Source organism: Arvicola amphibius, chromosome 12 (assembly GCF_903992535.2).
Source record: "Arvicola amphibius chromosome 12, mArvAmp1.2, whole genome shotgun sequence".
In the NCBI taxonomy this organism is placed as follows: domain Eukaryota; kingdom Metazoa; phylum Chordata; class Mammalia; order Rodentia; family Cricetidae; genus Arvicola; species Arvicola amphibius.
In genome coordinates this window covers 135077606-135094961 of record NC_052058.2, presented here as the reverse complement: position 1 = coordinate 135094961, position 17356 = coordinate 135077606, and the positions used below count along the sequence as shown (strand labels likewise).

Below are 17356 nucleotides of genomic sequence, written 5' to 3'. Positions count from 1 at the left end.
TGAAAAATAAAAGTAGCAAATGGTTTGAAACATAACCTCAGTGGTAGTTACAGTGTATTTTCTCATCTCTATAGCAACATTATATATATATATATATATATATATATATATATATATATATATATGAGAGACACTTCCTCCCTTCCTCCCATTCCCCTCCCACTCCCCCACTCCCCCCTCCTCCATCCCCCTCCAGTCTTAAGAGAGGGCAGGGTACCCTGCCCTTTGGGAAGTCCAAGGCCCTCCCTCCTCCATCCAGGCCTAGGAAGGTGTGCATCCAAACAGACTAGGATCCCAAAAATCCAAGTACGTGCAGCAGAAACAAGCTCCAGTGCCATTATCAATGGCTTTTCAGTCAGCCCCCATTGTCAGCCACATTCAGAGAGTCTGGTTTGATCACATGCTCCATCAGTCCCGGTCCAGCTGGCCTTGGTGAGCTCCCATTAGCTCAGGCACACTGTCTCAGTGGGTGGACCAACCCTCCGCGGTCCTGACTTCCTTGCTCATCTTCTCCCTCTTTCTGCTCTTCAACTGGACCTTGGGATCTCAGTCCAGTGCTCCGATGTGGGTCTCTGTCTCTATCTCCATCCATTGCCGGATGAAGGTTTTATGGTGATATTCAAGATAGTCATCAGTCTGATTATGGGACAAGGCCAGTTCAGGTACTCTCTCCTCTGCTGCCCAAAGACCTAGCTGGGGAAATCCCCGTGGACACCTGGGAACCCCTCTAGAACCAAAGCTCTTGCCAACCCTAAAATGACCCCCTTAATTAGGATATCTTCTTCCCTACTCCTATATCCACCCTTCCTTCATTTTAACCATCCCACTCCCCCAAGCTCTCCCCATCCTTCCCTTCTCCCTTCTCTCTCCCCCTCTCCCTTTCCCCCCACGCCACCCCCACCCTCACGCTCCCAACTTTTGCCCGATGATCTTGTCTGCTTCGAATTTCCAGGAGGATCTATATATGTTTGTGTTCACCTTATTATTTGGTTTCTCTAGGCTCAAGAACTATAGGCTCAGTGTCCTTTGTTTATGGCTAGAATCCACTAATGAGTGAGTACATACCATATTCATTTTTTTGGGTCTGGGTTATCTCACTCAGGATAGTGTTTTCTATTTCCATCCATCTGCTTGCAAAATTCAAGATGTCATTGTTTTTTGTTTTTTTTTTTTTTTTTTTTTTTTTTTTTTTTTTTTACCACTGAGTAGTACTCTAATGTGTAGATGTGCCACACTTTCTTTATCCATTCTTCCATTGAGGGGCATCTAGGTTGTTTCCAGGTTCTACATAAGGAGATCAAGGGGATTCAAATTTAAACTTTTAAAAGAAACATCTTTCTTTTAAAAAATAATTTATTTTTATTTCATGTACATTGGTGTTTCACCTGCATGTATGTCTGTGTGAGGATATCAGATCCCTTACGACTGGGAGTTACAGATAGTTGTGAGCTGCCATGTGGGTGCTGGGACTTGAACCCTGGTCCTCTGGAAGAGCAGTCAGTGCTCTTAACTGCTGATTCATCTCTCCAGTCCCCTATATCTTCTCAGTATTTAGCAATAACATTGAACAGCCTTTCCATAATTTTTATGGCTTCACAGTATTTCATACTAGGCACATCTTAAAATGTTTGGTATTCTAAATCCAAGCACTGAGAAGGGAAACTGGACACCAAGTCCCGGTCCTGACCAATGGGCTGTTCGCAACTGTCAGCTGCTGAGAACAGGAAAAGCAGATTTCTCCAGCGGAGTGACACTGGGTGCATCATCAGCACTCCAGGGCAGGTCGCGTGCCCAAGAGTGCTGGCAAACACAAAATGGCCTTCACGGATGTGTGTGTGTGTGTGTGTGTGTGTGTGTGTGTGTGTGTGATTTTAGTTTGTTTTGATTTTCATTTTTAAAATTGCTGTTTGTTTTGTTTTTGAGGGAGAAAGAATATGAAATCGGGTGGGTAGGGAGATGGGAGGGATCTGGGAGAAACTGGGGGAGAGGAAAAGACTATGATCACAATATATCGTATGATAAAAATAAAATGAAAATTAAAAAATTTGCATCCTTGAAAAAACACATTGTGTTCTATTATAGAAGGTGCAGGCCATTGCTAGTGTGGAATGTGCTATGTTGTCAACCTTGAAGACAAGCACACACTTCTCCTGTGTGCTCTTCTAGAAGGGCTGTGTCTGAGCTACCCTCTGGTGGTATGTGCTCTTCTAGAAGGGCTGTCTGAGCTACCCTCTGGTGGATGGAGTTTGCTTCGCAGCAGCAGTGAGTGGCTTCTTTCTGTTTGACCTAGAAAGAGCGGGCGACAGGTCATGCATCTGGAGAACAAAGACGGCAGGCTGACCTCGGCCGTACTGGAGGTGGAACTCCGCCAGACTTCTGCTGCGTCAGTCCCAACGTGCTCCGACCCTGGACGGCTGGTGACAGCCGGACCCACCATTGGAAACCACCAGCATGGCCAAGCGGACCCCTGCATCCCCTACGCTGGCCAGGCGGCTGGGAAGAGCCTCCGTGTTCCTGAACACGCGGAGTTGAGTTCGTTCCTCACGGAGAGGAGGTGAGTGTGAAACAGACCATGGGCTAGGCACGGAGCTGGTAAAAACTAAGTTTTTACAAATACACTTTCCCTTCATTTCATGGGAAAGATTCCCAGAAATTTTATAAAAACATTTTCAGCATTAATATCTTTCCTGGTTTATTTTGGACAAGTGCCACTTTTATTTTGAAATATAATAAACTTAGCTTCAGATGATAATAAAAACAGAGAGTTGTCTAAGGCCGTGGTGATTTTGCATGATATTTAAAGTATTCCAAATAGTATATAATTTTGGAAGTATCTGTAAACTATATCTTAGGAAATACTTTGTTTCTCTAAACATAGCATTTGAATTGATTTAATAATTTTTTATGTCAGAAAAGCCTGGATTAGAGGGAGCTGGGGAAGGCAGGGATTGGCAAATGTGATGTAGCCAGGGGAGGGGGAAAAAGGGGAGAAATTCCTGAGTTGACATATACGAGAATAGCTTTTGATAAACCTTAAAATACTTGTTCATGTAAAGAGAACAGACTTTATACATCAATGTTCACACCACAAATTCCTATTTTTCGTTTTTTACACACTTCCTGGTAATGCTGAGAGCATCACCCTTTGGGTGACTGTGTCCAGCTAACTCAGGGGATGTTGAGCTTCTTGCTATGGTTGACAGAGCCTTCTCTGAAACTTTGTATCACCTACTGAGTGTAACAGTATCAGAAAGTGGCCAGGCTCTGAGCTGGAGTCCTTATAAACAGCGTAGTGATCTTATAAGAGGACAAGCTGGTGAGGCCTTACTCCGCCTTCTGTCTTCTTGTGAAAATGTAGCAAGAAGCATTCCTCAGCCCTGAAACTGTAAAAATAAAATTAGTCCATACAAAATTAGTCCAATACAAAAGAAGGTATTCTGTTATGACGGCACAGATGGACGAAGGCACAGAGCATCTCTGGAAGGATTCGCTTATTGTATGTTTGAGTGTTTGCCTGCATATACGTGGGGTCACTAGATGCGTATTGGATCCTCTGGTGCTGGGGTTACAGACAGCTTTGAGCCACTCTGGGTGGGTGCTGGGAGCGGAACTTAGGCCTTCTGTGAAAGCAGGAAGTACTTTTAACTGCTGAGCCATCTCTCTGGCCTCAGACACAGCATACCGAAGAAATATTTTCATATTCATGTTCACAACAGCATCAAGCAAGCATACACATGTATAGGTGAATTGGTGTAGATGCGTACAACCCATTTAGCCTCTAACAGGACGGGAATTCACCTATATGAATTGCCCATGTTACATGGGCAAGCCTTGAGGACACTGCCTAAGTGGAACGAGCTAGTTACACGAAGACAAGGCCTGTGTAATTCCTTTTCCATGGGCTACTCTGGAAAACATATTTAGAAGGACGGAAAGCACCATGGTGGTTTCCAGGCTGGGGGACGGTGTGATGTGGATTCTCTTAGTGAGGCAGAATTTCAGCGTGGTCAGATGAGTTCTGGACATGATTAAAGCACTTAGCATCTCTGAAAGACATACTTAACGTGGCTAAGAGGATAAATTTCACAGTGCGCGTTTCACAACATTTAAACATAACCACGAGGAACGAGAGTGGTTATTTGAGTCCGCACTTCCACATTCTTGCCAGAACTGTTGTCATTTGCTGTGTTGATGGTGGCCGTTCTGAGGGGAATGAGATGGAGTCTCACAGTGTCTTAATTTGGTCCTCTCTGATGGCCAGATATGCTGAGTTCTTTTTCAAGTATCCATTTGCCATTTAAACTTCATCTCTTCAGATGTCCATTCGGCTCATTAGCTGTTCATTGACTGGACAGTTTGTAGGGTTTTTGGTGTTTAATTTTTTGCAGTTCTTCATGTATTTTGTGCACTAATCCCCTGAATGATGGGCGGTTGGCAAAACTGTTTTTCCTCTTCTGTTTCTTTACTTTAGTGATTATTCTCTTCGCTGTGGAGAAGCTTCTTAACTTCACACATTCTTTTTTGTTTATTTTATTTTATTTTATTTTTTTATTGACATTTTGCCTGTATGTATGTCAGTGTGAGGGTGTTGGATCCTGGAGTTACAGACAGTTGTGAGCTGCCACATAGCCCTGGCTGCCCTGGAACTCACTCTGTAGACCAGACCAGACTGGCCTTGAACTCACTGAGATCTGCCTGCTTCTGCCTCCCAAGTGCAGGATTAAATTCAACAACTGAAAGGAAAAGGATAATTTTCTGGATAAATATCACTTGGCAAAATTAAATCAAGACTAGTTAAACAAATCAAATAGACCTCTAAGTAAATAGAAACAGTCATCAAAAGTCTCCCAACCAAAAAAAGCCCAGGACCTGATGGTTTCAGTACAGAATTCTACAAGATTTCAAAGAAGAACTAATACCAATACTCCTCAAATTGTTTCACACAATAGAAACAGAAGGAACATTGCTAAATTCTTTTTATGAGGCTACAATTACCCTGATACCCAAACCACACAAAGACATTACAAAGAAAGAGAATTACAAACCAATCTCACTCATGAACATTGATGCAAAAGTACTCAATAAAATACCGGAAAACCAAATCCTAGAACACATCAGAAAAATCATTCACCATGGCCAAGTAAGCTTCATCCCAGAAATGCAGAGATGGTTCAACATATGATTATCTATCAATGTAATCCACCATATAAACAAATGAAAAAACTCCACATGATCATCTCATTAGATGTTGAAAAAGCCTTCGACAAAGTACAACATCTCTTCATGATAAAAGTTTGGAGAGAGCAGGGATACAAGGAAGATACCTAAACATAATAAAGGCAATATACAGCAAGCCAACAACCAACATCCAAGTAAGTGGAGAGAAACTCCCAGTTATCCCACTGAAATCAGGAACAAGACAAGGTTGTCCACTCTTTCCATATCTTTTCAATATAGTACGTGAGGTTCTAGCTAGAGTAATAACACAACAAAAGAAGATCAAGGGAATACAAATCAGAAAAGAAGTCAAACTCTCACTATTTGCTGATGATATGATGTTTTATATAAATGACCACCAAAATTCTATCAAGGAACTTCTACAACTCATAAACACCTTCAGTAATGTAGCAGGATACAAGACTAACTCGAAAAAAAAAAAAAAAACCAGTAGCCATCCTTTATACAGGTAATAAATAGGCTGAGAAAGAAATCAGAGAAATATCACCCTTATAATAGCCACAAATAGCATAAAAAACCTTGGGGGTAATGCTAACCAAACAAGTAAAAGACCTAATGACAAGGACTTAAAAACTTTGAAGAAAGAAATTAAAGAAGACACCAGAAAACAGAAAGATCTTCCATGCTCTTGGGTAGGTAGAATTAACATAGTAAAAATGGCAATCTTACCAAAAGCAATCTACAGATTCCATGCAATGCCCATCAAAATCCTAGCAAAATTATTTATAGACCTCCGGAGAACAATACTCAACTTCATATGGAAAAACAACAAACCCAGGATAGCCAAAACAATCCTGTACAACAAAAGAACTTCTGAAGGCATCACAACCCCAGATTTCAAACTCTACTATAGAGCTACAGTAATGAAAACAACATGGTATTTGCATAAAAACAGACAGGAGGACCAATGGGATTAGATCAAAGACCTGGATATCAATCCACACCTACAAACACCTGATTTTTGACAAAGAAGCTAAAAATACAAAATGGAAAAAAGAAAGCATGTTCAACAAATGGTGCTGGCATAACTGGATATCAACATGTAGAAGTATGAAAATAGACCCATATCTATCACCATGCATAAAACTCAAGTTCAAATGGATCAAAGACCTCAACATAAAACCAATCACACTGAACATCATAGAAGACAAAGTGGGAAGTACACCTGAACACACTGGCACAGGAGACCACTTCCTAAGTTTAACCCCAGTAGCACAGACACTGAGAAAAACAATAAATGGGACCTCCTGAAACTGAGAAGCTTCTGTAAAGCAAAGGACACGGTCAACAAGACAAAATGGCAGCCTACAGAATGGGAAAAGATCTTCACCAAACCCAGATCAGACAGAGGTCTAATCTCCGTAATATACAAAGAACTCAAGAAATTGGTCATCAAAAGAACAAATAACCCAATAAAAAAGTGGGGTACAGACCTAAACAGAGAACTCTCAACAGAGGAATCTAAAATGACTGAAAGCCACTTAAGGAAATGCTTAACATCCTTAGCCATCAGAGAAATGCAAATCAAAACAACTCTGAGATTCCACCTTACACCTGTCAGAATGGCCAAGATCAAAAACACTGATGACAACTTATGTTAGAGAGGTTGTGGGGTAAAGGGAACACTCCTGCCTTGCTTGTGGGAGTGCAAGTTGGTACATCTCCTTTGGATATCAGAATGGCAATTTCTCAGAAAATTAGAAAAGAACCTCTCTCAAAACCCAGTAATATCACTTTTGGGTATATATTCAAAGGATACTCAATCATGCCACAAGGACATGTGCTCAGCTATGTCCATAACAGCATTGTTTGCCATAGGCAGAACCTGGAACAACCTAAATGCCCCTTGACTGAAGAATGGATAAAGAAAATGTGATACATTTACCCAGTGGAATACTACACATCAGAAGAAAAAAATGACATCTTGAAATTTGTGAGCAAATGGATGGAGCTAGAAAACATCACATTGAGTGATGTAACCCAGACCCAGAAAGACAATTATATGTACTCATAAGTGGCTTTTAGACATACAGCAAAGAAAACCAGCCTACAATTAACAATCCCAGAGAATCTAGACAACAGTGAGGACCCTGAGAGAGACATACATGGGTCTAATATACATGGAATGTAGAAAAAGACAAGATAAGATATTCTAAGTAAAGTGGGAGCATGGGGATCATGAGAGAGTAGAAAGGGAGCAGAGAAAAATGTAGAGATCAATAAAATCAATAAAAAAGCAATTACATTAGAAGGGTCTGTTTTCTGAATCAAGAGATTTCCAAAGAGAGAGTTGTCTGTAGAGGAAGAGGCCACATTGTTCTTTCTTGTGGGGCAGTAAGTTCATCAAGCCTGTAATTGTTGATGCTGTGCACTTAGCCACAGGCCTTCAGAATAGTCAAACAGAAAGTGACCTCACACAGGAGGGAACCACAGCCATCTTAATGCCGTCTCCTGGTAATGACTTAAAAACAAAACAAAACAAAACAAAAAAAACAAACCAGACAGAAACTTTTTGAAACTTTACCTGGATCCAAGGCCTGAATCACTCAAACTGATTCTGTGGTCATTTCCCAGACTGAGACACCAGATGAGGCAAGCGCTGGGCCTTGACCAGCCCACCAGGGCAAAGGCCCTCTATCGTGATAGGCTAGCATGTTCTCAAGAAGTGTCCAGGAAATACAGTCATCCCTTGGTGTCTGGTATGGAATGGTTCCTGCATTCCCTAAGGATCCTCCGGTCCCTCATGTGAAATGGCATAGTATCTGTGTAGGATCTGATTCTCCTGCCGGCTTTCATCCCCTGTGGGATCTGATGCTCCTGTGGGCTTTCATCCCCTGTAGGACCTGATTCTCCTGTGGGCTTTCATCCCCTGTAGGATCTGTGTTCTGCAGGATTTCATCATCTGTAGGACCTGATTCTCCTGCGGGCTTTCATCCCCTGTAGGTAGATGATTTCGGCACCTAATGCAACAAGAAAACTACATAAAGAGTTGTTCTACCACATTGGTTAGGGAGCAATGACAAGGAACTCTGTACACGTTTAGTGTTGATGCAGACACTGTGGGTGGTTGTCTGATGCACCGACGCAGAACCAGTGATGTGGTAGAGGTCTTACTGTAGTAAGGATGCCACTGGCAGCATCTGCCAGAAACTAGGGGGATGGGCCGAATCCCCTGTCTGCTTTGGACATACTTTGGTATCTGTTCTCATTCTTTTTTTAAAAGATTTATTTATTTACTTATTTACTTACTTACTTACTTAATTAATTAATTAATTTTACAGTGTTCTGTTTGCATGTGTGCCTGCAGGCCAGAAGAGGGCACTTGATTTCTTTACAGATGGTTGTGAGCCACCATGTGGTTGCTGGGAATTGAACTCAGGACCTCTGGAAGAACAATCAGTGTTTTTACCCTCTGAGCCATCTCTCCAGCCCTCTGTTCTCATTCTTTAACATAGGTGTTCTTGAATGCTATTTTGATTTTTAACTTAGTAATGATTAGGATAATTTTTTTTTAAAAAATACGTTCCTCTTTCTAAGTGAGACATCACTGCTGAGCAAGCGCTCCACATATTCCTGATACAAAAATGTGGTATTCCTGAGGGCCATCTGCTCTGGCAAGACATAGCAACTCCAGCAACACCATGAGCCAAGGTGCCTTGGGTCATCTTAGCCCTGTTGGCAATGCCGAGGATCCCAAGGGGGCACTCAGCGCTCCTCCATGCCTCTGTGAACTGAGGGAACCTGTTAGCAAGGCTGGGATGTATTTCACAGGCTGAGTCTTCTCTCATTAACTTTCCTTGAAAGCATGTAGTTCATCAGTGTGTGTGTGTGTGTGTGTGTGTGTGTGTGTGTGTCAGGGGCATGCTTCTATTCTCTGTGTAATGAAAATACTTGTCTCTTAATTAATTACCTCAAGTTCACACACTATTAATGATCAATTTTCTGGGCTTTCTGGCTAATTGAACTAAATGACTTCTCTTCTCTGAATGAAAACAATTGTTTGAATAATGTGTTCACTGCTCACTGGGCTGAGAGGTGAGGACCCCCTTATACACGGCAGCAACCCTCCCCACATCACTACTGTGAGGACCCCCTTATACACGGCAGCAACCCTCCCCACATCACTACTGTGAGGACCCCCTTATTACACGGCAGCAACCCTCCCCACATCACTATTTCCACTTCACTCATTGGCTTTGAAAAGGAAGGATCAGGCCTTTTATGTCTGGGAAATCACTTAAGCCAAAGATTGTAAGGTTCTCTCTGACTGCCTGTACAAGAGCCCAGAGAGAGAATTCTGGCATGGCATGTGTGTGTGTGTGTGTGTGTGTGTGTGTGTGCGCGCGTGTGTGTGTTTGGTGTGCATATGTGGGATATGTGTGTGTGCACACATGTGTGCGATATGTGTATGCACATGAGCATATATGCGTGTGTGTATGTGTGTGGGGTGTATGTTTAGTGTGTGTGGTGCTGTATGTATGGTGTGTGTGTGTATGCATGTGTGTGGTGGTGTGTGTGTGTGCATGTGTGGGTGTGTATGCAAATCTGTGGTGTGTGTGTTCATGTGTGGATTGTATGATATGTGGGGTGTGTGTATGGGTGGGTTGTGTTTGAGCATGTGTGTGGTTGTGTGTGCATGTGTGTGTGGTGTATGTTCTCCCGTGTGTGTGTATGCATGTGTGTGTGGTGTGTGTACATATGTGTGCATGCATGGGTGTATGGTGTATGTTTTCGCATGTGTGTGTGTGTGTGGTGTGCATGTGTGGTGTATGTTCTCGCATGTGTGTGTTGTGTGTGTGTATCTGTGTGTGTATTTTTAGCATTTATTGAGCAACCACGCACTTCAGCAGCAAAGCTAGAAGGAATAGCAATGCACGTTTAGTTTAGTTTTTTTTTTTTTTTCGACAGGTTTCCCCATAGTTTCTAGAGCCTGTCCTGGAGCTAGCTCTTGTAGACCAGGCTGGCCTCGAACTCAGAGATCCGCCTGCCTCTGCCTCCCAAGTGCTGGGATTAAAGGCGTGTGCCACCACCGCCCGGCGCACGTTTAGTTTTGTGATGAATATATGTAGTTTTTGTTCAACTGGGAAAGCCATTCCCTGCTCCCTCGTCCTAAATTGACTTTAACCTTCTCATTGAATCTCAGACTTCAGCAATCATCTTGCTGGTTCGAGACAGTTCAGCTGGTAAAGTACCAAAGTTATAACAACGCTAGCTGTCACGTTTACTTGCAGGCACACTCGAGCAGAGGTCTGTGGTCATGCCTCTTTCACGACACACCTTTGCCTTTGGAGAAACTTTGCCAGACCCTACAGCCACATTAATAACATGCCTGCATCATTTAAGATGCTGTGCTCAATCTGCTATCATACTGTGTACTCAGCCTATTTAAACTGCCTTGGAGATAGCAGTGTAACCAATCTTACTATACCTTAGATCCCCCCATATATATACATTTACAACCTGAGCTAACTGCATAGCTTCAATCTTAAATGATGGACTCATCTGTACCCCTAACTGGAGAACATATTTGAGTTATAACCATTTGCTGAAAATCGCTAACACGTTGGAAGCAACCTTAAATAACAGATATTCCGTGAATGTTGGAAGCAAATGTGGATACGGCTTTATATTTTTTACATCTGTTTGCTGTTTTGCATGCTATTCTGGGTCATTTGGGGTTAGGAAGGTATATTCTTCCCTTATTAACTCTGTTGAAGATTTCTGTAGAACAATATTCCTCATTCCTCCCCCCACTATGTTTTCTGTACTGTTCAGTAAATATAGAGCAAAGCCCTCTGTTAGGGACAGGTGACACAGATGGACCACCAACCACAGACTACAGAAGATCCAGGCAGCAGAGATGGACCATCAATCACAGACTAGAGAAGATACAGGGAGAGAAGTGGGGATTTCAAATTTAGGTTTGCTCTCAGTCTTAATGACTCCAAGAGGAAGTCTCTTTTCATTCCTTGATGACATATTGATGAATTTTGGTGAATTTTTTATAGCCGGGGTGAGGATTCCTTAATGCATTATTGAAGTAAACCTCAAATCTTTGACATAGTATGTGTCATTTCAACCTAAAAAGCTCTCTTTTATTATTTCTTCTCATCTGGATGTTCTGGCCATGCTCGGCTTAAAAAAAAAAAAAAGGAACTGGACATGGTAACATATACCTTTAATTCCAGCACTACAGAAGCAGAGGCGAGTGATCTCTATGAGTTCAAGAACAGCCAGGTCTACATAGCAAGTTCCAAACCATCCAGAGTAAACAGTAAGACCTTGTCTCAAGAAAAACAAAAAACAAAAAATAAAAAACAAACAAACAAACAAACAAACAAAAAAAAACGGCAGTGCCTTAATTTCCTTTTCACGTTGTCATTTTCCTGGACGTAGTTTCAGTTGACCGGGTTTTCCATCCAGCCTCTACTGATGTTGCCGCCTTCCCACGATTTCCACTGCGAGTCTTATTGATGACTTCTAGATGGGATGGGTTGCTTCTCTTTCCCCGTTTTCAAGACACCGATCTTGCCTTTCACCGGCTTCAAATCACGTGCTCCATCATTCTGAGTTTCTTGTGTTCGCCCTATTTGTGGTTTGTTGAGATTCTTGTGTTTACAGATTCATTTCTTACATAGAACTTGGGACATTTTTTAGTCAGTATTTCTTCAAATCCTTCATTTTCTTTTCTCTCTCTTCTTTGAGACTCCCAACATGCATACATTCATTAATTGAGTTCCATAAATGCCCTAATCTCTCTTCACACTCCTCTTTGTTTTTAATTTTTCTCTTATATTTGATTCTTTGTTTTATTTTAAGTTTTCTCATTTCGCCTTCCTGCTAAGTCAGCTGTTAAGAGTTTCTTGTGAGGCTGGGATGATGGCTTAGTGGGTAAAATGCTTACTGCCCATGCCTGATGACCAGAGGGTGGATCTGTGATACCTACCTTTGAGTAAGGTCCCTAACCCCACACTAGAGGGCAGGGCTGGGCAGATCCTGGGAGCTCAGTGGCTGACCAGAGACCTAGCAAAATGATGAGTTTCAGGTTTGGTACTTCGTCTGAAAAAAATAAGGTGAAGAAGAAACTAAGGAAGATGTTCCAACACCATCAGCCTCTGGCCTCCACATGCACTTACATGGGAGAGCACACAAGTGCATACATGAGCATGTGCATGCACACATGCATGTCATACACACTCAGATGCCATTTATTATATTTTTTCAGCTCCAAATTTTTGTTTGGTTATATTGGACAATTCTAGTCTTTTTGTTGATATTCTAATTTTATTAATTTTTTAAATTTCACTTGTTACCTTTAGCTTTTTGTGCATTTCTTAGAAGGTAGAGTCTCGTGATACTTGGCTAGCTTTGAACTTGCTGTGTAGACATGGATGACCTGGATCTTGTGATTCTCCCTGTCTATACTCCCCAGTGTTAGGAAAACAAAATGCCACCACACTTGGTTTATATAAAACTGGGGGGGGGCTTGAACCCATATTTTCATGCCTGCAAGGTGTGAACTTTGCCAACCGGGCCACATCTGCAGGCATGTTTTGCAGACAGACTTTTCTGAGGCACGCCTCTGCTGATTAGCTGGGTGTGCTTGACTTTGAAGGTCAGCTTGATACAGGAGCCTCTGGTTATTCCCTGTGCTTACTAAGTGTGAATTTGCTTGATCATATGTACGGCATTTTCAATTTCCTGGTGTGCATGGCTGCTTTTGAAGGGCTTACATTCCTAAAGAGAGAACACTCCTTGTAAAGGTTTAAGTGGGCACGGGGACAGAGAGATGGGGGATGGAAGGGGATAGTGGATGGGATAACTTAAAGTAAGGATGTATGAAGAAATCTAATGGAAATCTACTAGTTTATAAATTAATAAAGATATCACACACACACACACATCTATCTATCTATCTATCTATCTATCTACCTACCTATCTATATCTATATCATCTATATCTATATCTATATCATCTATATCTATATCTATACCATTTATATCTATATCTATATATATCATAAAATTTTAGTTGAACCAGAAGTCCCCTGTGTAGCAGGCCTTCTTTGGGGCACCAACGAGCTCACAAATAAAGACACAAAGACTTAGTATTAGTTACAAATGCTCGGCCTTTTCTTATGCTTGTCTAGTACTTATAACTTCATCCAACCTGTTTCTCTTCATCGACGTTTTGCCTTGGGACTTTTTACCTTTTTTTCATTTTGCATGTCCTACTTTCAATGCTTCCTCCATGTCTGGCTGACTGGTGGCTGACTGGTCCCAGGCAGCTCCCTCATTGTCTCAAGCATAAATTGTTCCTACTATTTATTCTCTCTACCCGTCAGCCCTGCCTACCCCTTTACTGCCTAACTACCCCTTGACTGACCAGGAAACTATTTTTTTCTGCTAGGGAACATTCTTTGTATATTGTAAATATACAAATATTATTCACATTGTTAATAAAAAACTGATTGGTTAATAGCTGGGCAGGAAGAGATTAGGGGAGACAGCCTGACACAGAGAGAATGAATACTGGGAAGAAGAAGGTTAGAGTCAAAGGAGTCTCCAGCAGATGCAGAGAGAAGCAAGATGGGCATGCTGTACTGAGGAAAGGTACCAAGTCACGTGACAAAGTGTAGCTAAGAAATATGAGTTCATTTAAATGTAAGAGTTTGCTAGTAATAAACCTGAGCTACTGGCTGAGTGTTTATAATTAATATTGTGTCTCCATATAGATTATTTGGGAACTGGCAGGTGGGAAATAAACGTCTGCCAACATTTCCCTGGTTGCTGGCTTACATAGTGACATTAGGAGCTATGCAGAATTGCTGGGGGAGAAATGGTATCTACAGCCCCAACTGACATTAGATCTTGCATGTGATAATACTGACCTTCTTTGAAGATTGTGCCCACTGTTTGCAATAGTGGCCTGACTATTATGGGAGTAACCAGCTGCTTTCCAGGTGGATTTGAGGCCTGCGTCACAGGAGAGACTACATGCCGTGTACTATAGACCTGCTCAAAAATCCATGACTGGGGAGAGGATAGGCCCTGGATGGGCAGAGTACCCATTGTTACTCTGATGACTGGTCCCATTGCAAACAGCCTTCTTGTAGAAGGAACGGCAAGCTGCTTCCCACCCGGCTAGCTTTACCTGAAATAATTACACAGAAACTGTATTCTTTTTTTTTTTTTTGAGACAGGGTTTCCCTTTAGTTTCTAGAGCCTGTCCTGGAACTAGCTCTTGTAGACCAGGCTGGCCTCGAACTAAGAGATCTGCCTGCCTCTGCCTCCCGAGTGCTGGGATTAAAGGCGTGTGCCACCACCGCCCGGCTAGAAACTGTATTCTTTTAAACACTGTCTGGCCCATTAGTTTTAGCCTCTTTTTGGCTAATTTTTACATCTTGCTTTAACGCATATTTAGTAATCTGTGTAGCACCACGAGGTGGTGGCTTAACAGGAAGATCAATCTGCAGTGGTCACATAGACACAGAGGAAGCAAGATGAGACCGCCTCGCTGAAAGATACCAAGCCACATGGCTAACACAGACAATAATTATGGGCTAATATAAGTTATAAGAGTTATAAGAAGCCTGAGCTAATAGGCCAATCAGTTTATAACTAATGTAGATCTTTGTGTGATTTCTTTGGGGCTGAATGGCTGTGGGACCAGGCGGGACAGAAACCTCAATCAACAGACTCATATAACTTCTCTAGTCAGTTTGAGTGAAAAAAGCATGCTAATTATTAAATGTCTCAGGCCAACTTTTTCTACTTTCCCTTCCTTTAGAACAGCCATTTATTTATATGTATATAGGTGTCTTGCCCAATTATGTCTGTGCACCATGTTTATGCCTGGTACCCTCAAAGGTCAGAAGAGGGCATTTGGGTCTCCTAATACTGGAGTTACAGATGGTTATGAGCTGCCATGTGGGTGTTGGGAATGGAATCTTTGTCTTCTGGAAGAGAAGTCATTGTGCTTAACCAACCGAGCCATCTTTCCAGCTCCCATACCAAGAGCTCCCAAGAAATCACCCTCATGCTTCTATCCTGATGCTCCCTTGTCTGTAACGGTGCCTGTGAGCAGGGTTCATGGGTACATCTGTTCTCCACAGGAAATGGTGCAGGGTGAGCACAGAAGATGCACACTTGTTCTAGGCAGGCTGTTTCCTTGTGATACGGTAGGTGCTGTTAGACACAGGTGAAGAACATGGCTTTCAGTTCTCCACAAGACAAGAGTCCTACTGTCCACGGCTCAACTAAATGCCTACATGAGAAAAGGGCAAATAGACTTATTTTTCTTAAATTTCTTCTTTGGTGTCATGTTTTTATTACTGTTGTTCCTCTAGGTGAATGTTTCATGGTGGTCACTGTAAATGGAGACTGTGCCTTCATTTCCTGGCTGCCCAGACCCAAATAATCACTCAGAAAGTATATTAATTACAACACTGGCCGACAGCTGAGGTGTATTCCTACCTAGCTCTTATATCTTAAATTAACCCATTTCTATTAATCTGTGTATTACCACGAGGCTATGGTTTATGGGTAAGGTTCAGGGGTCTTTCTCCTTCCACAGCTACATGGCATTTGCCCGACTTTGCCTCCTTTCCTCCCCTATCTCTGCTTGGATTCCCCGCTTTGCTGTTCTCTGCCCTGCCATAGGCCAAAGCAGCTTCTTTATTCATCAATGGTAATAAAACATATTCACAGCAGATAGAGGGGAATCCCACTGCAGGCCACCACACCTCTGTATGATACTGGCTCCACAAGAGAAAGAGTGCAGCAGAGTGTAAGGTAATTAGGTGGAAAAAACAGCTTCTTTAACCTCTCATGCAAACGCCTTTTACTTCATGTGTGTACATGGCCCTTCCTCCACTGGACAGTCCGACATAGCAAAGGGACATCCTAGCCAGGACAACCTTGTGCTTTGTTTCAGTGGCAGCTGATAGGCCATGTTCCTGGGAGCCATTCTGGTGGCAGCCACTAAGGACATTTCCTGAGTGAATATATCTAGATCTCAGGAGACGGACTTTTCTACCTAAAAAAGGGACCCACAGGACGTTAAGGTTTTTGAAATGATGGGAACCGCTGAAGGGAGCCCTAGAGGATCAGTCCCCTGGCAGACAGTCTCTCGTGTGAGAGCTGCTGTCTCCTTTGGATGTGTGTCAAGCCAGAGAGGAGAGTCCTCTGTAGCTGTCCCTAAGTCTCGTGATTCCACTGCTCAGAGAAAACTGTGGCTGGCAGATCTCATTTGTCTCTGAACCGAGCACGCCATTCCAGCAGGGATCATTCTGCCGTGGTGATTCTGGTTCCTTCCCTGTCTTTCCCAGGACCCATTCACCTTTGGCTCACTTCAGCTCCAGCTCCAAAGACCTGTGTTTTAAGGAAGACACGCCTCTGCTCTGGAATTCCTCACAGAAGAAAAGGTGAGTTCGCCGTTCTTTTTATGAAACGATTAGCTTTCTGGAAAATATCTGTGGTCCTGAGTATTGGTTGTCCCACAGATGATGGAGAATTCTTCCTGAGATAAGAACTTTGACTTGGCTTGTTGGCTCTCTGCCAGATCCTTGAGAGTCCATTATGGCGGAGACTTGTGGTTTGTGATCGCGCGCTGTGGTTTGTGAATTCTCAAGAGGCTTTGGGCATAACCCTGGAATGATGACCTCACACATGTGCACACCCATGCGTGCACACAATTCTGACAGGCTGCCTCCTTGATCCGTAGGCTTAACCTTTCTCCGTAGGAATATCTCTTAATTCTCTCACTCCTTTCCTAAGAATAGCCGAAAGCAAACATTCCACACATTGCTTTAGTTATTTCTCTTGAATTACTTGCTCAACTATTAAGAGCTGTCGCATTTCAAATGTGCAGTTCACTACAAAACCAACGCACATGTATTTGTCCGGCTCCTGGGGTACACAGACTTGACTTGGGTGTCGGTGGGGGCTCAAGCTGGAGGCCAGAGCAAGCTGGAAGCCAAAAACTCAAGGCAACTTTGCTTACGAGATGTTTCTTTTATTTTCTTCTGCATGAAGTGAATTAAGACAGAGGTGGTGGGCTTACCTGGCAATCAAACCTGTGAGCTCCAATAATGACCAGCTCGGCCAGAGATGCCCA

General features: G+C 42.6%; 1 protein-coding gene across 8 annotated transcripts in view; it reads left to right on the top strand.

The window, feature by feature from the left end:
• The window catches only part of Oca2 (OCA2 melanosomal transmembrane protein), a 246729-nt gene that overhangs the window by 12842 nt on the left and 216531 nt on the right, over window positions 1-17356 (top strand). For 6 of the 8 annotated variants that reach the window (XM_038313654.1, XM_038313656.1, XM_038313652.1 and 3 more), the window contains exons 2-4: window positions 1000-1053; window positions 2291-2554; window positions 16569-16664. In XM_038313654.1, the coding sequence (XP_038169582.1) occupies window positions 1000-1053; window positions 2291-2554; window positions 16569-16664 (414 nt within the window). Of the gene's footprint in view, window positions 1-999; window positions 1054-2082; window positions 2196-2290; window positions 2555-16568; window positions 16665-17356 lie in introns of all 8 variants that reach the window. The other 2 variants (XM_038313655.1, XM_038313651.1) reach the window with 2 other exon arrangements.